Genomic DNA, 23,651 nt, shown 5'->3' on the forward strand with positions numbered 1-23,651 from the left:
CATGCCTTCCATCTACTTCTTACACATAAAAAAGAGGCTGACAACTCTTAGAGATAATTTATAATGTACTGTGCTACCCCAAGCTTGTATGACTCTTTATTGTCTCCCCTTCTTTATTCTGTACCCATGCAATTTTATGCCTCAATAAAAGAAAGATTGACAAAAAAAGAAAAGGAGACACTGAATGAGCGTTGGGAGAGATAAGAGGAAAACCCTGAGAGGACAGAGTCACAGAGACCGAGTGATTAAAGAGTTTGAAGAAGGAGAGCATGATCAACAGTGTAAAAAGCAGCAGAGAGTTCAAGAAGAATTAGTATGGAGTAGTGGTTTTTGGATTTAGCTGCGATTTAGCTGCGATTGATAAGAGCAGTCTCAGTAGAGTGGAGAAGGAAGAAGCCAGATTTAAGAGGGTCAAGGAGAGAGTTGGAAATCAGGAAGTGAGACATACGGGTAAAGACAAGTCTTTCCAGAAGCTTCGAGGAAAAAGGAAGCAGGGATATGGGACGATAGTTAGAGGGGGGGGGGGCAGGACAAGATATGTTATTTTCTGGATAGGTACTACAGAGGCATGTTGAAGGTCAGCAGGGACAATGCCAGAAGAGAGAGAGCAGTTGAAGATGTAAGGTTAATTTGGGGGGTGGCCAAAGCAGGGCAAAGAAGAGAGTTAAAGGTGTCAAAGAGATACCTGGGATTGCGGGAGCATGAACTAATGAGAGAGGAAACATATGACTGTTTGGTGAGGGCAAGGACTGTGCTGTATGAACACAATATAAATCTATAATGAAGATAGTCTGCCTGGGTGCGAGACTTCCTCCAGGAGCATTCAGCACAACAGGAGCTGCAGTGTTCAAGGTTGAGGTGAGGGTAGTGTTATATGTGGAGATGGCCAGTAAGGGACAGGAGAGGGAAGGTATGGATAGCAGTCGTGAATCAATGTCAGCTGACAGCTGCTGGAGGTCAATAGAATTAAGGTTCCTCCTGAGTTGAGGGGGTTAGGCTGAGGTTGTTGGGTGGGGGGGGGGGTACTTGAGAGCAAATGATAAGAGGTGGTGCTCAGAGAGAGGAAATGGAGTGTTGCAGATATTAGATACTGTACATGCATAAGAGATAGTGAGGTTGAAGGTATTGCCAGCTACATGGGTCGGACAATTAGCCCACTGTGATAGCCATAGGGAGGAAGTAATTGAAATAAGTTTAGAGGCTGCTGAGGTCAAAGTTGGGGTAATGGGAATATTGAAGACCCGAGAATTAGGGATGGAATATTAGAAGAGGGGAAGTAGGGTAGCCAGGCAGCAAAGTGGTCCAGGAAGAGAAGAGGGGAACCAGGGTGGCGATAATACAGGAATGTTAGCAGAGAAGGGTTTGAAAAGGCGAATCAAATGAATTTCAAATGATGGGAAAGAGAGGGAAGGTGGGGGGGGGGTGAGTATAGGTTTGAAGGAGCAGTGAGGTGAGAGGAGAAACCCTACACCACCACCTTTACATTCAGATATACATATATGAACTATCTCCTGTGTGAGGGAGGATATGGAACATATTGTCAAATAGGTGTAATAAGAAATAATCCCTAATTGATTGAATTAAAGACAATTTTGCTGATAAGATAATTTGGCATCATGCTCCAGAACGTCACCATAAAACTTGTTGTAGCGATAATGGTGTATATCAAGCACCTCGGTGGAACAGAGGCAAGCAGTAGATATGCAGAATGAACTCCACTTTAAAAGTAATTATTTATGGAACATAATTCCACTGATAAAGAGTAATTTACATTTAATGGCAGTAGACATATATATTTATATATACATATATGTGTGTATATATATATATATATATATATATATATATATATATATATATATATATAAAATCTGCCAAATGAAGCCAGCACTCGAGGACTTGTAAAAAATGAAAAGGGTTTTAATCCATAGAACTTGTCAACGTTTCAATTTACATCAGCAAACTTTCATCAGGACGTCAATATATATATATATATATATATGCACAGGACTAATATATTGCTAATAAATATTAATATATATATATATATATATATATATATATATATATATATATGTGTGTGTTATTAAAATGTTAAAATGTATATGCTATTAAAATTTTAAAATGTAACAATTAATTAATAAAACAGGTTAGTGTAGAGAAGTTTGGCAAAAATGGTCCCCAAAATATGTGTTTGTTGAATTTAATTTTTTTTAAGTAAAGCAAATGCCCAATGTGATAAAAAAAAAATTAACTTGAATAGAACTATCTGCTTATATATCATAATGCACTGAATCTGAAAAATCTTCATATAGATATATAACTTAATGTTATAGTACTCACAGGCTTACCATCTGGACCAGGTTGTCCAGGAGAGCCGTGATTTCCAGATGCTCCAGGTTCTCCCTATGGAAAAGACAAATACATGCTCCTTTATATTTCAACTAGATTCAGATTCAAACAATGAAAAAAAAAAAAAAACTGTTTGCAATCAACACATAACCTTTTACCGTAATGAGGCTCAGAACCCTTGAAGGAGCAGTCTGGCTTGGAGCCCAGGAACATTTTATTGAAAATGATTTTTTCTAATCTGTGGTTTGTACACAATCATTAATACCATGTTTCAAGTCTAAAGTATATATGTAAATAAATGTATAATGGGGACACAAATAGTGCAAATCAAATAGCATACACAGGATTATTCATTAAATGAATTCATAATGGATTGCACAGCTAAGGTCAAATAGCCAAAACTGGAAAAATTATCCAGCAATTTTTTTAGTTCAGCTATTCTGACCTTAAATTTGAAATTATTTAATGCACTTTACAGCAAGTAAATCAAATATCAAAATAAACACATAAAAACACACTTAAACACTTTCCTTGGATTTATCTGTGCATCTTGCATTGATAATGTGTTTCCCAGAAATGCAAATAAATGAACAATGGACTCTATTTTGTTTTGCGATCAATACATTGTAATTGACGTAGAAGCTGTGCACTTTTTTCTGTTAATATAATATTGCTATTGCATTGCTATTGGCAAATAAACAAACCTACTCAGCTTTGTAACTTTTCCACTGAGTGATGCTTGGAAAACAACTGCAGAGTTTAGCTTTCCAAACAGCTAATAGTTAGCCATTAGAAGAGACATTTCCAAAAAGGCTATTCCCTTGTTATTGTTGTGAAGCAACTCCGTAACTGTAATGGCAAAAGTCTGCAATAAATAGAACTGCATATTGGCACTGTTTCCTTACTTCAAAATATATTTTTAAATCATTTCTTTTTAAATGTTCATTAGCAAAAACTAACAAAATTAATCATTTATTTTGTTACATTTCTTATTAACAATAAAAAATATAATATACAGTTGCAAGAAAAAATATGTGAACCCTTTGGAATGATATGGATTTCTGCACAAATTGGTCATAAAATGTGATCTGATTATCATCTAAGTCACAACAATAGACAATCACAGTCTGCTTAAACTAATAACACACAAAGAATGAAATGTTGCCATGTAAACATTCACAGTGCAGGTGGAAAAAGTATGTGAACCCCTAGACTAATGACATCTCCATGTCAGCCAACTGGAGTCCAATCAATGAGATGAGATTGGAGGTGTTGGTTACAGCTGCCCTGCCCTATAAAAAACGCACACCAGTTCTGGGTTTGCTTTTCACAAGAAGCATTGCCTGATGTGAATGATGACTCGCACAAAAGAGCTCTCAGAAGACCTACGATTAAGAATTGTTGACTTGCATAAAGCTGGAAAGGGTTATAAAAGGATCTCCAAAGCCTTGCTGTTCATCAGTCAACGGTAAGACAAATTGTCTAAAAATTGAGAAAGTTCAGCACTGCTGCTACTCTCCCTAGGAGTGGCCGTCCTGTAAAGATGACTGCAAGAGCACAGCGCAGACTGCTCAATGAGGTGAAGAAGAATTCTAGAGTGTCAGCTAAAGACTTACAAAAGTCACTGGCAAACGCTAACATCCCTGTTAGCGAATCTACAATACGTAAAACACTAAACAAGAATGGATTTCATGGGAGGATACCACAGAGGAAGCCACTGCTGTCCAAACAAAACATTGCTGCACATTTACAGTTTGCACAAGAGCACCTGGATGTTCCACAGCAGTACTGGCAAAATATTCTGTGGACAGATGAAACCAAAGTTGAGTTGTTTGGAAGAATCACACAACACTATATGTGGCGAAAAAGAGGTACAGCACACCAACAACAAAATCCCAACTGTGAAGTATGGTGGTGGGGGCATCATGGTTTGGGGTTGCTTTGCTGCATCAGGGCCTGGACGGATTGCTATCATTGAAGGAAAAATTAATTCCCAAGTTTATCAAGACATTTTGCAGGAGAACTTAAGGCCATCTGTCTACCAGCTGAAGCTCAACAGAAGAAGGGTGTTGCAACAGGACAATGACCCAAAGCATAGAAGTAAATCAACAACAGAATGGCTTAGAAGAAGAACAGAAGAAAATACGCCTTCTGAAGTGGCCCAGTCCTGACCTCAACCCGATTGAGATGCTGTGGCATGACCTCAAGAAAGCGATTCACACCAGACATCCCAAGAATATTGCTGAACTGAAACAGTTCTGTAAAGAGGAATGGTCAAGAATTATTCCTGACCGTTGTGCACGTCTGATCTGCAACTACAGGAAACGTTTGGTTGAAGTTATTGCTGCCGAAGGAGGTTCAACCAGTTATTAAATCCAAGGGTTCACATACTTTTTTCCACCTGCACTGTGAATATTTACATGGTGTGTTCAATAAAAACATGGCAACATTTCATTCTTTGTATGTTATTAGTTTAAGCAGACTGTGATTGTCTATTGTTGTGACTTAGATGATGATCGATCACATTTTATGACCAATTTGTGCAGAAATCCATATCATTCCAAAGGGTTCACATACTTTTTCTTGCAACTGTAGTTATACATGTAGCATCAACATAATGCATAAAGCTATACAGTGGGGTATCTTGGTTTTTTAATTAATCCCTTCAGTATACAGATTTACATATACCGAATATTTCTGTACAAATTCATTATTACAGTACAATTTCATTATTAAAGTGTGAATGGTGAGCTGAGTTGAGCTGACAATCAAGGCATCTTGCAAATGTTAGGTAAAATAGTAAAAAAAAAATGTATATTATGCTGGAAAAAGTTTCAACATTTTCAACTCAGTTGTCAGTTCTGTGTTTAGTGAATAAAACTGTATATGTTTATTTTGTGAATATCTATCCCAGCTATTAAAACTGCAGAAACAGGAAACAGCTCCTAAAAAGGTTCTGTAGAAAGAGAATTGTCTTCACAAAAGGTTTATAAGAAGTACAATGTGTCTTTTAATTACCACAACAAATTGTTAAAAAAAATGATTGCAGCCTTAAAATCCCGAACTGACCTCATCAATCAATTTGGAGCCACTAGCTATGGCCCCAGCTAACACAAGGGAACCTAAGGTATCAATTGACACCTGGGGTTCCATAATGCAAGCAGGGATTTAACCAGAACTAAACAATGTTTCATGCCATCCTAATGGCTTTATAGCCCACTATTTGCAGGATGCCATGGAATGTCCCAACCATAAGAAGAGGTTAAGCAGTTCCATTCTAAAATTAAAGCAAAATATATTATAAAAACATAAATTTCAATGTATAGCAGTGAAATTATAATACTGCTTGTAATCATGACTTTAGATCAACTGGACTTAGCTTTTACTAGTTTTTAATAGGGGCAGTCTAAATACCATGGTTCCCAAGTTCCATTGCCACTGAATGCTGCCCACTGTGTGACAAAATTAATATTGCTAGTGTATAAGTGTAGCTTCCTCAATGGCAATATGCCCAGCAAGAGGCTAGGCTGCAAGTACCTGGGAACCAATTGCCTTTATCAAACCACTTGAAAACTGATTTACAAAAGATCGAGGAATGGGACTAGGGTTTGCTGGCACAATAACCAAAACAGGTATATGCTTTTTAATACAATATGCCTATCTCAATAGGCACAAGATTGTGTAAGATATGGTAATGATTTCAATGGCAAGAATATAATGTGAGATGCATTAATTATTAAAATATGTTAATATATAGAAAATGTTTAATGTGCTATTTAAGCACACTAAATGATTCAGGTCACGTTTATCTGAAGTAAACCAGACAGGTTCAGATCGCAGTTGTTATGATCCCCCTAAATAATCGATAAGACAGTCCATCATTTTGGGAACTGTACTGAACAAAGTGAACATTAATCAACAAAAACCTCAAATACAGGTGGTCCTCACTTTATGACCTACCTGTTTTATGATGGCTCACACTTACAACCAGCTATCTAGCGTAGAGATTCAAGGGATTCTCCACATTAGAAAGCTTGTCTATGTTCGGGGAATTTTCACCAAACATAGGTTAGAGGGATTCCCTTTCCTGCTCTATGTTCGGGGAATTTTCCCCAAATATAGATTAGAGGGATTCCCTGCTCTGGTGCTTATGTCTACATTCGGGTAAATTTCCCCAAACATAGACAAGTGCACTGGAGCAGGATATCCCTTTAATCTATGTACGGAGACATTTCCTTGAACATAGAAAAATGCACCAGAGCAGAGAATCCATCAAATCTATGTTTGGGGAGTGTTCCCCAAACATAGATTTGAGGAATTCCCTGCTCTGCTGCGCTTGTCTATGTTCGGGAAACTTCCCCGAACATAGACCTGCACACATCCTCACTTATCGACCAATTTGTTTTATGACCGGGTCGTAAGAACGGAACCCGGTCGGTAAGTGAGGAGTATCAGTAAATTATACAAATGAGTTTCCAATGCCAAAAGTTTAATATAATCTAGATTTTTATAATCATAGAAACAATTTAGATGCAAGTTGCAAACAGTCTAAGAGCAGGTAAGAGATGTTTCCTTCCCTCAAGTTATGCTACCTTCTAATTATCTACACCAAGTTAGTTTTATATGCAGTTATACAGCTTTATTGGTAATGCCCCCACATGTACAGTCAGTCCAAGATTAATGTACAGTGTTTTATCCACTTTTCCTATGTTTTACCAACAAACTTGGAACTATCGGTGTTGGCCTCTGGAATGCTACTACTTCATTCCCTTCAAACCTCTTGTTTTCAGTGCATTTTCTGATCACCCAAGTACTTTTTGTAAACCCCCCATCTATTGCAGATAGTGATGTGGTATCAATCTGATACAAAACAAATGATTTGGTACACTCACTACCAATAACATAATACATCAAGCTTACACAGAATTAATGTTGAGATATGAGCTATCCAAAAATATTCTGGAGTTCTTTTGAAAAGACAATGCACCAAGAAAATAACTGGATAGCCTTAAGAATAATGGTAGGAATGTAAAGCCCATGGGTTCAATGAAGATTATCTAAAGGTGTGATTTGGGCATAATAAAGACAGTGGTTGGTTGTTTTGTGTTTCCAGTGAACACAAATAAATGAATATGTGTTTCATCAGTAAACATGAAATGCTCTCCACTTCATTAAGATATAGTTTTGAGCTGGTGTGCGGAATTAAGGCAATTTTGTTCTCCCTTTCTACAGTAGCTTTATGGGGAATACTACTTGCTACCACTAGGGTAGTGCTGGAAGGAACAGATACTGCAAATACAGTATGTTACAGCATGCTCCAGAGTACGAACAGTTTTAAGCCTATTATGGCATTTGGCATTTCTGAGGTTCTAATTTATATTGTTAGAGAAAAAAATGTTATGACATGTTAGCCCTAGCTCTGACTGGGAGCAACAACACACATACATTTTCTATATGTGTGTGTGTTTGTGTGTGTGTGTGTATGTGTATGTGTGTGTATATATATATAGTTTACTTGTTACATAATTCTTAGTTTCCCTCCTAGATTTCTGTAGAATTGTATCTGTAAAATGAAGATACTTTGGAACGAGTTGTATTAATAAGCTGTATTAATATATTTTTGTAGTCTGTGGAAATTTATTTTTGACTTGACCTTTGAGACATTGTCTTTCGGTTATATACACTGCTAAACGTGGCAGAAACAGCTGTAAGGAAACTTCTAAAACAGTACACAATACAAGGTAAAAAGTTCACTTGTAAGTAATATGAAGTATTATATGTCTAAGCACTGTTTAACAGCTTTTAGCTCATGAATGTGCCAACTATGCCCACTTAATTTTACAAAAGGTACACTTTTTAGTGTTTTTGTATTTTACTTATATGAATCAGTTTCATGCATCAATGATAAAGCAAAGCTTACAGACAATATGGAAAGAAGAGGCAACACTCACTTTAGGGCCAGCAGGTCCTTTTTCCCCAGGAGGACAAATACATGGAGCAGGTGTAGAGCCAACATCACTTGGACCATTTAAACACTGGAACGTAAGCAAGGAAAATTTGTTTTTCCAAATTATTTTTTCACATCTTTTGGGTTTCACATTCTCAGCAAATAGTATTTAACACATTACTAACATTCAGGGTTATTTATTGAATATCAAATTATAGCTGTGATATTTTAACTACATGTGATTATATTGTATATACTTTAAAGCAGGTATAGGCCTCCTTTGGCACTCTAGCCCTTGTGGACTACAGCTCCCCTGATGCTTTGCATATATTGTGGCTGCAAGATAATTATGAAGTACACAACATCTGGAGTGCTGAAGAATGCCTACCCCTGCTTTAAAGTATCACAGTTAACCATCATTGGATAATTGTAAAATTAGGATTCCAGGTTAACCCCTTAATCACATTAGGTCATGCTATGTTATCCTACAAAAGGAGAGCAAATAACTACCCTTCGCTGTCATCTTGATTGGAGGGACTGCCTGCAGGAACCCCCCCCCCCGTCCGTGTCATGTGATCGCGATGACACCTTGATCACATGACTCGATTGACTGGATTACATAATTGTCTGGGGTGTCAGACAGATTCTCCAACATAGAATTAATTAAATTTACTTAATTATGGAAAAATAGTATATTATGGAAAAATAATATATAAACATACACATAGAATTAAATAAGAAATATGAGTTTTTACAGTAGTAAAATGTATAATGATGTTATCATCAATGAAAGAGCATTTTTTTGTGAAAAATGAAAAACACAAATATGAACACTAACTTTTACCAGGGTTTGTGATTGAGTGGCTACTAAAAAGACTGGACCTACCCCATTTTGAATACCATGGGTTGTCTACTTTTACACATGGTGTGCCATGATGAGGTTAATTTTCATTCCTGGGTGGCCATACGGTCTTAAGGGGAACCAGCCACTCTGGCAAATTTCAATGTGTAAAAACTGAAATGGGAATGCTCTTTATTTTACCCTCTAATTTTCCAAAACACCATTAAACATGTACATGGGGGACATCAGTGTACTTGTGGGACATCACATCATACAATTATAGTTGAACAAACACATAGCTCAAATTCTAGGATTTGGTTTGGTTCAGAACGTCTGCAAATTACCTCCATCCTTAAGGGGTTGATTAAACAAAATGTGATATTTTGTCAGTCGAATAGATTTAAATTGATGAGTGTTTTCGCTATATCACTGACATATAAGTTGTAGTCTGTGGTATTTGCTTGACATTTATTTACCATTGCATTTTACATTTATCCAGCCTTGCACATTTCTTTCTTGGAATTGTAATGCTTACCTGTGAATATGTTACCTTAAACTTTCAAAAAACAACAACACATACCTCTCCATTCTGAAATACAAAAAGAATTGTCTAATGAGTGCAATTCAAATCATGAATGTTTTCAACTTCATTAAACTAATATATACATGCATGTTCTATTTCAATACTGTGCAGCATGAATTCTAAATTATTTGGATTAATAATAAAACAATGCAATTCATATTTTCTCTGCTTGTCTAAACAAATATGTAAAATTCAATAATTTGGTTTCCATGAATACAAGTGCAGTTCTTGTACAGATGGTGATTTTGTGCAGGAAGATATAGCAGCCTGAAACGCCTTGCACTGAAATAATACTCATATGTTACGATTTATCGGCAATATATTTATCGGTCTATATAGTTTTACAATCTAGTTGCTTTTTTTTTTTAAAGCTCTATGTATCCCCATAAAAGCCATTGAGTTTCTTACAAACTCTCATCAGAATGTTATCTGTCCGCTCTTATTTTATTATCTGAAGTATTGCAATATAAGGTATAGTATAGTCTCTAAAATATATTATTCCGAAATATTTCTATAAAGGATGAATAAAATAAATGCAAAATTAAAGGAACACTCTAGGCACCATAACCAGTTTATCTAACTGACACCATCCCACTGTTATGATGCCTAGAGTATGCCTATAAATTATAGTTGATTTGCATTATTGTATTCTAAGGTATCCATGAATAGTATTCTGTACAAAAAAGAGCAGTGTTTTTCTATCAATTATGAGCAATGTGTGCATTCCATGTTTAAAAAAAAACCAAAACAAAATAATAATTGTAGCGGAGTAGTAATATTATCCACGGTATCTCCGCTGGTAGACAGGATGAAGCAGGTAAAATGTAGGTAAAATGCAGGTAGCGTAGTTAAAATCCTTTTCTCCCAAAAACTAGACGACACATAGCTTGGATGTTAAAACACTGGCATCTCACCAGGCTGAGTCACACTCTTTATTATTACAGCTTCCTTTAAGCACAGACCTCCGCAGGGAGGGGGGGGGGGGGGGGGGGTCTGCATTCCACACAATACACTTCCCTTAGTCCCAGGCAGGAGGGGGTTGGGTTACAGATAGCCATCTCCTGCCTTAGGAGATACCAAGCAGTACACAGGAATACACTTTACATCATATTACATTCATGAGGGGGTTACACTTTAAGTGGCTGGTTTGGCCACAGATAGGAATAGCAATGCAGTAACAGCAAGATATATACAAGGACATTTTGTAAGTGGCTAGGTTTGCCACAATAATAATAGCAATAAGGCAGTAATGGTACTGTAATGACACTGTGCTCTTAAGAATGGAATAGCCTTGGAATAGCTTTCTGGCTGAAGTGGTAGAGGTTAACACAGTAAAGTAGTTTAAGCATGCGCAGGATAGGCATAAGACTATCCTAACTATAAGATAAGGCCAGGGACTAATGAAAGTATTTAGAAAATTGGGCAGACTAGATGGGCCGAATGGTTCTTATCTGCCGTCACATTCTATGTTTCTATATAATATCAGGAAGTATTACTTTACTGATAGGGTAGTGGATGCATGGAATAGTCTTCCAGCTGAAAAATGTAGCACCATGGTACTGTTATTCTAGGTTTAAAAAAAAAATATGCAAGTGTCCTAACAGTTATTGTACTGAAATATATTTGCTCAGTCTCCCCAAGTGCTACTAGCTGACCACAATTGTACAAGTGAAAAGTAATCTTATTTGTTACAGTAATATGAATTCTTGTTTTTAAATGTATATGAAATGCTTTATAATATTTGCACTTTTTTATGTTTACTTTAAAGAGGATCATTCACTTTTTTTGGCAGGCAAATCCCAAGCATCCTTAGCTAGCCCTTTTTTTTGTTTGATTTTGGTTTTCAATTATGCTTACTTTCAGAGATATACATAAGACAAAGTAGAGACTACAGTTACAGTTACTACCCAGTTATGGGCACAGCATACAGTTTCCATGTACCACCATCTTAGAAACATGAATATGGCAATAACGCCTGATTTCAAAACTATCAAGCCCCAATGTAAGAAAGTCAGTGCTCCATCAGCTGATCGTCTTCAATAAGCAATGCCTGATTTCAAAACTATCAAGCCCCAATACTGCTGTAAGAAAGTCAGTGCTCCATCAGCTGATCATCTGCAATAAGCAAAGGTAGCGTTCTGGAAGACCACACTAAGACTGTATCCTGCACAGCATCATTTATATTTAATTTAATCACTCTGTACATTTATTTTATTTTATATATCCTGTGTTCATTGTATATTTTCTTGCCTTTATATCTTGTCTGTCATGCTAAAGTGTAGTTTTGCTAGCCCTGTATGTAATTGTTTTATTCACCTCTATTTCGACTCTGATTTCTGACTGACCCCTCCCTTCTTTTATTGATGTTTGTTGTTATTTGAATAACCATCCATTCATCTCTGTGCCTCGATACATATCCCCCTCCCTCCAGGGGCGTATTAGCCGCGAGGCAAACAAGGCATTTGCCTTGGGCGGCATTTTCCAGGGGGCGGCAAAAAACGCCGCCCCCAAATGCCCAAGGCAAATGTCTTGTTAGCCTTGCGGCTAACAGACATGCTGGGCTGGTTGCTGGGCGGCACTGGTGGGCGGGCGGGCGGGCGGGCGGCCGGCGAGGGAGCTCTTCCCCTGAGCTCTCTGCTCAGCTCCCTCGCGCGCCGCCCGCAGAGTGAGACTGGGAGCCGGAATATGACGTCATATTCCGGCTCCGCCTCCCAGCCTCACTCTGCGGGCGGCGCGCGAGGGAGCTGAGCAGAGAGCTCAGGGGAAGAGCTCCCTCGCCGGCCGCCCAGCCTGCCCGCCAGTGCCGCCCTGCAGCCACTGGACCACCAGGGAATGGGAGAACCCCCCCACCCCCAGCATTCCCAAAGGTAAGGAGGCTGGGGGGGGGAGTAAATTAAAAAAAAAGTGTTAGTGTGTGTCTGTTAGTGTGTGTGTGTGTGTGTCTGTTAGTGTGTGTGTGTGTGTGTCTGTTAGTGTGTGTCTGTGACTGTGTGTGTTAGTGTGTGTGTGTGTCTATTAGTGTGTGTGTCTGACTGTGTGTCCGACAGTGTGTGTCTGTTAGTGTGTGTGTGTTTGTTAGTGTGTGTGTCTCACTGTGTGTGTCTGTTAGTGTGTGTGTCCGACTGTGTGTGTTTGTTAGTGTGTGTCCGACTGTGTGTGTTTGTTAGTGTGTGTGTCTCACTGTGTGTGTCTGTTAGTGTGTGTGTCTGTTAGTGTGTGTCCGACTGTGTGTGTTTGTTAGTGTGTGTGTCCGACTGTGTGTGTTTGTTAGTGTGTGTCCCCCCGACTGTGTGTGTTTGTTAGTGTGTGTGTCCGACTGTGTGTGTTTGTTAGTGTGTGTTTCTCACTGTGTGTGTCTGTTAGTGTGTGTGTCCCCGACTGTGTGTGTTTGTTAGTGTGTGTGTCCGACTGTGTGTGTTTGTTAGTGTGTGTGTCTCACTGTGTGTGTCTGTTAGTGTGTGTGTCCGACTGTGTGTTTGTTAGTGTGTGTGTCCGACTGTGTGTGTTTGTTAGTGTGTGTGTGTTTGTTAGTGTGTGTGTCCGACTGTGTGTGTTTGTTAGTGTGTGTGCCCGACTGTGTGTGTCTGTTAGTGTGTGTGTCTCACTGTGTGTGTCTGTTAGTGTGTGTGTGTCCGACTGTGTGTGTTTGTTAGTGTGTGTGTCCGACTGTGTGTGTTTGTTAGTGTGTGTGTCTCACTGTGTGTGTCTGTTAGTGTGTGTGTCCGACTGTGTGTTTGTTAGTGTGTGTGTCCGACTGTGTGTGTTTGTTAGTGTGTGTGTGTTTGTTAGTGTGTGTGTCCGACTGTGTGTGTTTGTTAGTGTGTGTGTCCGACTGTGTGTGTCTGTTAGTGTGTGTGTCTCACTGTGTGTGTCTGTTAGTGTGTGTGTGTCCGACTGTGTGTGTTTGTTAGTGTGTGTGTCCGACTGTGTGTGTCTGTTAGTGTGTGTGTCCGACTGTGTGTGTTTGTTAGTGTGTGTGTCCGACTGTGTGTGTCTGACTGTGTTTGTCTGTTAGCTAGTGTATGCGTATCTGTCAGTGAATATGTGTGTATTTAGAAGGCGGGGCAGGGGGGAAGGGTTGGGTGGGGGTGGCGCGCGCGCGCGGGGGGGGGGTGTCTGAGTTTTGTCCTGCCTAGGGCAGCACAAAACCAAGATACACCACTGCCTCCCTCAGCTTAATTGCAAGCCTATCTGATCCTCACATATCTTTATTCAACAGCCTGATTTCAAAACTATCAGGCCTCAATACTGTTGTAAGAAAGTCTGATACCCGCCCTTCCTCCCATCTAGCACTCCTTCCCTTATACTTGGGGATTTCAATATCCCAATCAATAACCCCAACTGCACTGATGCCTCTCGTCTGCTCTCTGTAACCTCCTCCTTTGGCCTTACACAATGGTCCAATTTAGCAACCCATACAGCGGGAAACACTCTTGATCTTGATCACCAAACTTTGTACTGCCTCTAATCTGTAATATTCCTTTTCCTCTATCTGACCACCATCTGCTGACGTTTGACATCGGAATACCTAAGACCCAATTGACACCACGTCTGAATATCAATCTCACAAAAACCTCCAATGTCTTCACCTAGGGCATTTCTCCACTAATCTCCAAACTCTCCTTTTACCTATCTCTAACCTCACCTGTCCTAGCTCTGCAACCTCCATCTACAATTCCACCCTCTCCTCTCAACTAGACATCATGGCACCTCCTACATTTAAATGCATCAAGTGCCCCAACAACAACCTTGGCACGCCAAGCTGACTTGATACCTCCATAAATGCTCCAGAACTGCTGAACGCTGTTGGATAAAGTCTCACTGTGCGTCTGACTTTCTCCACTATAAATTTATGCTGCCTTCATTAAGCTTGGCTCTTTCCTCTGCAAAAGTAAATTACTTCAATACCCTCATAACCACACTCTCTTGCGAACCCAAATGACTATTTCACACATTCAACTCTCTTCTTCGCCCTATTGTTCTTCCTTCACCTACTAACTTGACCGCCTCAGACTTTGCAACTCACTTCACTTACAAGATCTCTACAATCAGGGAGGAGATCTCTCATCTTTCTTCTTCCCCTTACAATACTTCCCCTAACCTCACTCCCTCTGCTGTTCTATGTTCATTCCCAACCGCTACAGTGGAAGAAGTTTCTGCTCCAGTCCTCCTGCCCCAACACCTGCTCCCTAGATCCAATTCCCTTGCATCTCATCAGTACTCTGTCTTCTTCTCTTTCTCTACCTCTCATTAAAATTCCCAATCTCTCTCTGTCTCCTCTGGCATATTTCCATTGCCCATCAAACATTCAACTATAACCCTAATTCTTAAGAAGCCCAACCTTGACCCCAACTCCACATCCAACTACCGTCCTATCTCGCTATTGCCTTTTACATCCAGGATCCTTGAAATAGTTGTGTATGCGAGATTGACAGACTTCCTCGAGTCCAACTCTCTGCTAGACCCACTTCAGTCTGGTTTCCGCGCTAAGCACTCTGTGTGAAATGGACCAAAGTATCCAATGATCTACTCGCTGCAAAATCTCGTGGTCACTACTCTTTCCTAATTCTCCTTGACTTTTCTGCAGCTTTTGACACTGTTGATCATCAACAGCTTCTTCTCACCCTCCGCAATATCGGTCTACAAGATATTGCTCTCTCCTGGTGTTCCTCCTATCTCTCCCAGTGCTCTTTCAGTGTTTCTTTCTCTGGCTCTGCTTCTTCTCCTCTCTATTGGTGTCCCCCTAGGTTCAGTCCTTGGTCCCCTACTGTTCTCCATCTATACTGCCTCCTTTTTTAAACCCATTAGCTCCTTTCGCTTCCAATAACATTTCTAACACGCAAATTTATCGGTCCTCTGCTGATCTCTTCCCGTCCCTCTTGACTAGTTTTTCTGACTGCCTCTTTGCTATTTCTAACTGGATGGCTGCCCACTTCCTTAAACTCAACTTGACCAAAACTGAAAGTCTGGTCTTTCCTCCCTCAAGTGTTGCTACTCCTGTGTCTGTCTCCCTCCAAGTCAAGGGTGCTACCATCAGCTCCACCGTGCAAGCTCGCTGCCTAGGTGTTCTCTTTGACTCCGACCTCTCCTTCACACCTCATGTTCAATCTATCGCCAAATCCTGCCGCTTCCATCTCAAAAACATCCTCCTTTACGCAAAATGCGACTATCTTATCAGTGGTCTTACATGCTCTCAACTTGCGCTGTTACAGTCCATAATGAATGCGGCAGCGAGGCTCATCTTCCTGTCCACCCGCACCTCCCACGCCTCACCCTTCTGTCAGTCCCTACATTGGCTTCCTTTAAGATATAGGGCTCAATTTAAAATTCTGGTTCTTTCTTTCAAATCTCTACATAATGCTGCACCCACCTATTTATCCTCCCTAATACACAAGTATGTCCCGTCTAGGTCCTTACGCTATGCTGAAGACTTACGTCTATCTTCTGTCCGTACTCCCACCTCTGATGCTCGCCTTCAAGAGTTCTCGAGGGCTGCACAGTTCCTGTGGAACTCACTTCCCTCCTCTGTTAGATGCTCACCCAGACTCCACTCCTTTAAAAAATCATTAAAAACCCACTTCTTCATAAAAGCGTATCAATTAAACTGTTAATAACTCCCGAATGATTCCTCTCTTGCAACTGTCATTAGTCTAATACTATCCTTACCTTTAGTGTAACTTTACCCCACTCCCTCTAGCATGTAAGCTCATTGAGCAGGGCCCTCAACCCCTCTGTTCATGCATGTCCAACTTGTCTGGTTACAACTACATGTTTGTTCGTCCACCCACTGTAAAGTAAAGCTGCGGAATTTGTTGGTGCTATATAAATAATAACATAATAATAATAATAAATAAAGGTAAATAAAAAGAGTCCCAGGGTCCAAAAATTGGTTGGAGTAGATTCAGGAGTAAAGGATTAACATATCCCTCGATGTTTAGTGATTAAATTGTGACATCCGCTTTAAATATTCCAAAAATCATAATAGCACAAATACAGTATAGTTTACCTTTCCAGGGATCTCACACGCAGTCTCCCTTTTATTTTGCTCTGGATCACAATATATTCTCAGCTTTTGAATGTTGAACTAATAAACAAAGAATTAACAGCAAATTAATATTGTGGCTGAAAGGCATCCCACACATTAACTCATGTACAAGAAATATACATTCTCATATTACCATAGTACAGGCCAATTTGATCGATAATAACAAACGGATATGCAGTGAACATAACATAAGACAAAATAACTATATGAAGTAAAAAAATTAAATTTATTAAAAACATGGTGCATTTATTATAAATTGCTAAATTACATTACTAAGAATAAGGACAATATATTGCCGATAAACAAGTGTTCTTTATACAAATAAAGTATTTCGTTGACCTTGCCATTTTATAATGGAGATAATTATGAAAAAAGGCTTTAATAAAATGTTATTCCGGGGGCGGGGCCAAGCCAGCGAACTGAGCAGACGTGTGCAAGCTGGGCTCCTGCCTTGCTTATCGATACTGCACCGATAACTACTAAAATCGAGAAACTAAGCAAACCGGGGTACACTCCCTACAATAGGGGTGACCCGAGGATCAGCCCGATATCTGTTATAAACGAATTGGTGACCGGGAACCCAAGGTGGAGAGCTGCGGCCTACTGATGGCGGGACCGGGGAGAGACGGCCGCTCTCCTCGCCCAAGCGGTAGAGACACAGACCCACCAATGCCCTGCTCCCCCCCCTGGACCGGCGGGGGTCATCCCGGTCCAGCCCTGAGGGGCAACCTATCTGCCCGGACTCCAGGGGTGGAACCCAGCGAGCAGCAAGAAACGGCGCAGCCAGGCAAGATGGCCGATGCCACGTGTGATCGAAGCGCAAAGAAAACTGACCTCGAAGCCAAAATAGATGAGCTGTTCGCCAGGTTTTGGAGGAAGATAGCAATCCGGGAGCAACAGGCTACAACACACAATCTGGCAACCCCACCTGACAGCAACCTACAGGGCCCCTGCCACAGCCGCGCTGACAAGCATCCGACGACATCCCACAGATTGTGCCGCAGACGGAGGCCTCTCCAGCACGCACGCAAACACCCACGACCGAGCCACATGGCAAGGCCAGCTCGAATGGGCCCAAGGGCCCCCACTAGACCCGGCACACGGCTGAGAACCACGACGCAACCTCCAGCCAGCGGACCGGCCTCACAGCACCGAGCACAGCCACCGACAAAGAGAGCCACAGTGACCCAAACAAAGAGACCACCCACCGGCACAGGTATTCATGGCGACAGGCGGCTGAGAACACCAATGGCATCCACACTGTCCCACCTTACTCGATCCCAGCAGGACTCTCAAGAACCCACAAAGTCCTCTCCCAAGCGGGGTATAGGCTGACAGGGCACCCATACTCCTGTCAGGTACAGAGGCACCTAAATAGAGCCTCTGCCGCTCGGGACGCTACCCAGACCCTACAACAGCCTCCACAACCGAGCTGGACTTGACACATGAGTAACCCTCACTGTATGCATATGATTTCTTTCCCATGCTTCTCCCTTCAATACTTTATTTTGTTTTCTCACAATAACAACCTCCTTATTGTACCATTTTATGTTCACCACACGAGGCCATGCCCCCATGAGGCCTGTTGCCTGCCACTCACATATTTATTTTATAATCGACAACTATATTGTTTTATAATCTTGATAGCCCGTAATTTACCATGCTTAACAAAAATGTGCAGAATGTTAAAATGCCTTGTTATAATTAACTGCCCGACCAGTGTGATACGTATCCTGTTCTGTTCCACATAATCTGCAGTTACTAAGACGTCAGCAACTTTCCTTTATCATAAAAATGTGCTATGACCTTACATGCCATGTATATGCAATGTAATACCGATGTTTCTGAGGCTAGCAATAGCTGTTGTGGCATTGCCATCCTGTTTGTACAACCTATGCACAAATAAAATAAAGAATTTAAAAAAATAAAATAAAATGTTATTCCATAGTGCTCATCTACAATTTTGGAGCAGTTTTGTTTGCAAAAGTAGTTTCCTTATCTTAATTAATGTATTAGTAAATCATTTCTAAAATGCAGTGCTTTTATGACTGAGACCGCTTTGCACTTTTGAAATCTGTTTGGTCCACTGCTATTTAATGGGACACCTCAGATCCCTAAAATAGTTGCTAAAGTTTGCTGACGTTTGCTGAAATGCTTTAGATGAGGAGAGTGCGTTGTCTTTTTTCATTTTACAAAAAGTACAAATGTGTATTTCAATGGAAATTAACCTTGCTACACCTCTGGCTGTTACTCAGACAACCGGTCCTGTGTGGGCTGCATTGAGAAGTCTATAACTAGGGAAGAAGGGAACGCTTACAAAAACGTCAGCCAAAAGATTTGTAGATTTTTCATGCTGTTTTTAGATATATTACAAATATGTTGATGTGTGTGAGTAAGGTGGCGCTCTTTGCACAAATACATATATGGCAACAAATATAATAATGAAGCAGCAATAGTACTTTGTGGATCCTCCTTAGATCATACAAACCAATAGTAAAAACAAAAAAAATGACACACAAAGCACTAAAGGGGTAAAGCAGCGCTACAAAATGATTACAACCAGAACATTTACCCCTTAGCATAACAGTATAAAAGTAAGTTCATATAATACAAAAGAGAAGAAAACACAATAGTGCAATATTGTAAGTATTTAAGTTAGTGCCAAAAAACTGTGAGCATAGTTATGCTGAGAGTAATAAAAGCCTTTTATACTGACTCTGAAAGTAAACGCCTCTCTGCCCTTTTGGAGACAACAATACATCTAGTGGTGATAAACCTTCCTTTACCTGGAGTCCTTAAAAGACTGACTCCAAATTGTTAGGTAGATTGCCAAATATGGAGTGGCAAAGCACCCTTTGATTCCAACTCAAGGTGTAGAATGTCAGGCCAGGAGTCACTAGTAGTATAAGTATTACTCAAATAAACTGTTATTGGAAAAAGTTAAAATCAACTTTGGATAAAATAAAATAAAACAGATAGAATTAAAGTGCTGACATGCATTCTGTTGAGACACATTTCACTTTGATGCTTTCTCTATCCCTTCGTAGTCCTAAAATGAGATATCCTTAACCCTTTCAAACTTTAGCTAACCCTAATCCTAGTTACTCATAGCTAATCCTAACCCTTGGTGACCCTATACTTATGTGAACGCAACTATCTTAAACCCTTGATAATCCTAACCTTAACTCTAGCTAACTGTATTACTATCAATTTAGTAACTGACATTTTAGCAGATTGGCCCCCAGGCTGATTGTGAAAGCCAATCACAGTGATCACATTATACCCTTATAGCCTTAAAGCAATTGATCACTTTGATTGGCTTCCAATGGTGATCAGCAGCCTAGAAGCCAATAAGTGAACATTGATGAACTGCCTCGTGGTTAGCAAGCAATAACCAGATGACCAGTGATTCCGGCATGCAATGATGCAGCTTGGCATCAGCTATCAATCACACCATAGGACCACTATGGTTAGCTGTCATAGCGGCCCTATGGTTTGTGGTAATGTTGTCCATGGTGATAGCAGTGTGTACCATTATTAGTAGATGTACCTCTGGCTGGCTGTGCATGATAGGCATAACAAACACGAGGACAACCTTATGTAAGTTACACATGATTCACTGGACCGTTGACACCTGATAAAGAAGACATGGTGGATTTAAATACACACACACACACACACACACACTTTCTCTCTCATATATTATAATATACATAATTTCCCACAGTCCCTCTATATTTATGGTTCCTATATATTGTTCATATTGCCCCATGTTATGACCAACAACCCCTCTGTACAATGGTTATAGTGCTTCAGTAAAAGAGGTGATTTTGGTTTAGGGAGTGTCCTTGAAACTTTGCCACTCAATAACATAGCCTGAATAAAGAACTGCTGTGGAATATTTTTACCAAGGCTGATCCAAAGCCTTTTTGCAGTAAATCTTTTTTAAGGGAGTGCTCCACACATAAGAATATTTTTTTGCAAAGAAACATGACTTTTGTCATATGTTCCAAGACTCCCTGGCAATACTGCTGGCACAGCTTATCCTTTGAGCTGTATCTGTCAGTTTCTATTTCTAAACTTTGTGAGCTTAGTTTCTAAACATTTATGATAATTTATGTTTATCTCTACAATGTTTACACCTATGACACACTAATTACCAGTTGCAATCATTCGAAAATCAGCTATACGAGGCCTTATCTCAATACATATTTCTTGTTAAACAGCATTTTGAAAAATATTATAGTCATTGTTCCTATTGTTATCTATATATTAGGCCTCCTGTAGACCTGCTTAGCACCTTAGAAATTCTGACAATCTTTAAGTGGACCTTTCCAAACACACGGCCCTAATAGTAATAGATAGGGTGGTGTAGCACTCAAAGTAATAACTGGTCTCAGATCATCAGCACCCCAGCAGGAGCTCCATGAAAGAGGAATCAGCAGTCCCTCGCAGTAGAATCAAAATAGTAGGAAGAATTTGAATTTAAAATATAGAGTGTTTTAAATATAAAACAGAGGGTATTTTTTTTTATATATAAAAACAGTGTAAAAAGATTTTAGGTCTTAAAATACAGAGTTGCTCAAATTATTGGGGAATTATAGACTAACTTTTGATAAATTTGGCTATGTTAATGGCTGCCGATGAGCGGTTAACAATGTTACAGCCATCATAATTCCACCATTCCAATGCTTTCTGATAACACTTTTATAAAATCAGATCAGTGAAAATGGAATCTGTATCAAATATCTGAGTAATAGGGATTAAAAGGGTTCCAAAGTATAGTTAATAGTTCTTAAGTGGAACCATCGAATTTATAGCCTGATATAAATTTAAAAAGCCAGCAAAGGCACCAGATATTGTTTTCGTTAACCGAGAGATGTTAGTCTATTAAGCTTTACATCCCGAAATTAATGAGTAAATCATGAGTTACGCCTGAGATTTAGTAAATAATATTTTCTTATTTTCTCTGCATTGCCAGCAATAAATGGCTAATCATGATTTTGTGGCTTGTGATTGCTTTAAAAAGTGTCTTGGGATTGTGGCTAATGATCAGAACATGTTATTGATTGTGCCAATGCTTTATATAATGTACGTTAGTTCACTGCTGCATCCCTGAAATGCAGGTTATCCTATGATATGTATACTTGTGCTTTTGCCGATGCTTACACAACTTTATTTGTTTACCTGATTGGTTGTTTTATTTGTCCCATGGATCTCCTTAGATCCCCTATGTAACATTTTCATCATAGACATCTAAAAGCTAAATTAAATCCTCCTCTCTTTTGAACAGCAGTTGTATGATCCTGTTTAGTCTACACAATCAAATAATGGTTACAGTTTCTCTTTTCCATGTCAAGATGCATGTGGCAAGAGAGGCTGCATGTATTGTTATTTTGAATTAGTTTTTGCTGCCAAATGGAAAAAGACATAGATGTCCATGGTCTCCCATCTATACCCTGCATACCTAATTATATTTCTCTCTTTTTTATCACTTTTCCCCATGTTGGCCATAAATATACTTGACAATCTATTTCCATCTACATCTTGCATTGCTTTATACTCAGATTCCTTCTTTTCATTTTCACATAATTCAGTGTTCAAGCTCCTGAACATGGAGACATAAACTCCAAATGCCTTCTCTCTCATAAGATTCATTAAATAACAGAGCATGCTTTGCTACAATCCTTCCTGCACTGAAACTAAATTTTAAATATTTTTGAAACCTTTCATTTTCATTTTTTTGTCAGTCACTGATGTTTCCAAAGTCTGCTTCATATAGTTCTGGCATGTACCGCATACAATATATAGTCCCACCTCCTAGTTCTGCATGCTTCAAGTATTTGCTGACTTTGTTTTCTTACAACTGTACATGAATAGCAGCAGAAGTGATGCGTCCGGACGAACACCACTTAACCACCAATGAAAAAACGAAAACAAAAGCAGCAAATTCAATTATCCAATAGAGAATTACAACACGCAAGTGCACTAATTTGTCTAAAGTGTCTATACACAATTCGGACTTTGGATTGGCCAACATAATAACATGTGACCCCAAAGGGGAGGATACAAAGGACCACAGGACATTTAAAAGATGTAGGATTCTTGGGGCTACACTACAGCTGACTGAGGAAGCTCATGGATGAGTGAAACACGTTTTGGCAATTTGGACTTTATATTGGACTTTAATTCCATTTTTTGTTTTATTTTTACAATATATGCTACGTTTTTATTTATCAATAAATTTTAATTTTATTGTTATACTCTATTGCCATCAAGTCCTTGAAGCCTCAAAAAATCTTCACTGGGGAAGTGCCATTCCCAGAAAAGTGGCACTCTGCTAATTACCCTCAGAGCCAGGCATTGAAGGCTCTGAAAAAGGTGAGCGTAATACTTACCAGACGATTTATCTGAATTTGTACAATATCACACATTGGTCGCTACTCTCTTTATTTGTATTTCTTTTGGAGGAAACGTCATAGAGTGAGTGGTGTGTTGCTGCCCTAAAAGCAAAGAGGTCCATTTTACAGAGCCAATATTATACAGGCTCCATACCATGTGAGTGGTTCTAGTTATTTATCTTCTAATGATTACTATTCTCAAGACCATCTATTCTACACTATATATTTTTTCTTTGTTCTTTTTCTTTTCATATGTACCTTCAAGTTTGTTATTACACAATATTTATGGGGTACGTCAACCCCTACACAAGTTGTGTTTTTTTTTTTTTATTCACTTATTTATTTATTTCTTAGCACTCCACTAATTGGTATATTGTTTGATACCATATATTGTGTTTTTGTTTAAAATTGATTGTGGAGTATTCCACTTTACGTGTTGAATGGCTCATTGTATAGGCACTATACTGCAACACGCACTACCT

The 23,651-nt window shown here is 39.4% G+C and overlaps 1 protein-coding gene across 1 annotated transcript in view; it reads right to left on the reverse strand.

The window, feature by feature from the left end:
* COL21A1 (collagen type XXI alpha 1 chain) overlaps positions 1 to 23,651 on the reverse strand; it is a 406,528-nt gene that overhangs the window by 158,949 nt on the left and 223,928 nt on the right. Inside the window, exons 7-10 of the mRNA XM_063442941.1 lie at positions 16,730 to 16,807; positions 9,721 to 9,729; positions 8,304 to 8,387; positions 2,344 to 2,406 (exon numbers count right to left, since the gene is read on the reverse strand). Coding sequence (XP_063299011.1) covers positions 2,344 to 2,406; positions 8,304 to 8,387; positions 9,721 to 9,729; positions 16,730 to 16,807 — 234 coding nt within the window. The remainder of the gene's footprint in view (positions 1 to 2,343; positions 2,407 to 8,303; positions 8,388 to 9,720; positions 9,730 to 16,729; positions 16,808 to 23,651) is intronic.

The sequence above is a fragment of the Pelobates fuscus genome, chromosome 2 (genome assembly GCF_036172605.1).
Source record: "Pelobates fuscus isolate aPelFus1 chromosome 2, aPelFus1.pri, whole genome shotgun sequence".
In the NCBI taxonomy this organism is placed as follows: Eukaryota; Metazoa; Chordata; class Amphibia; order Anura; family Pelobatidae; genus Pelobates; species Pelobates fuscus.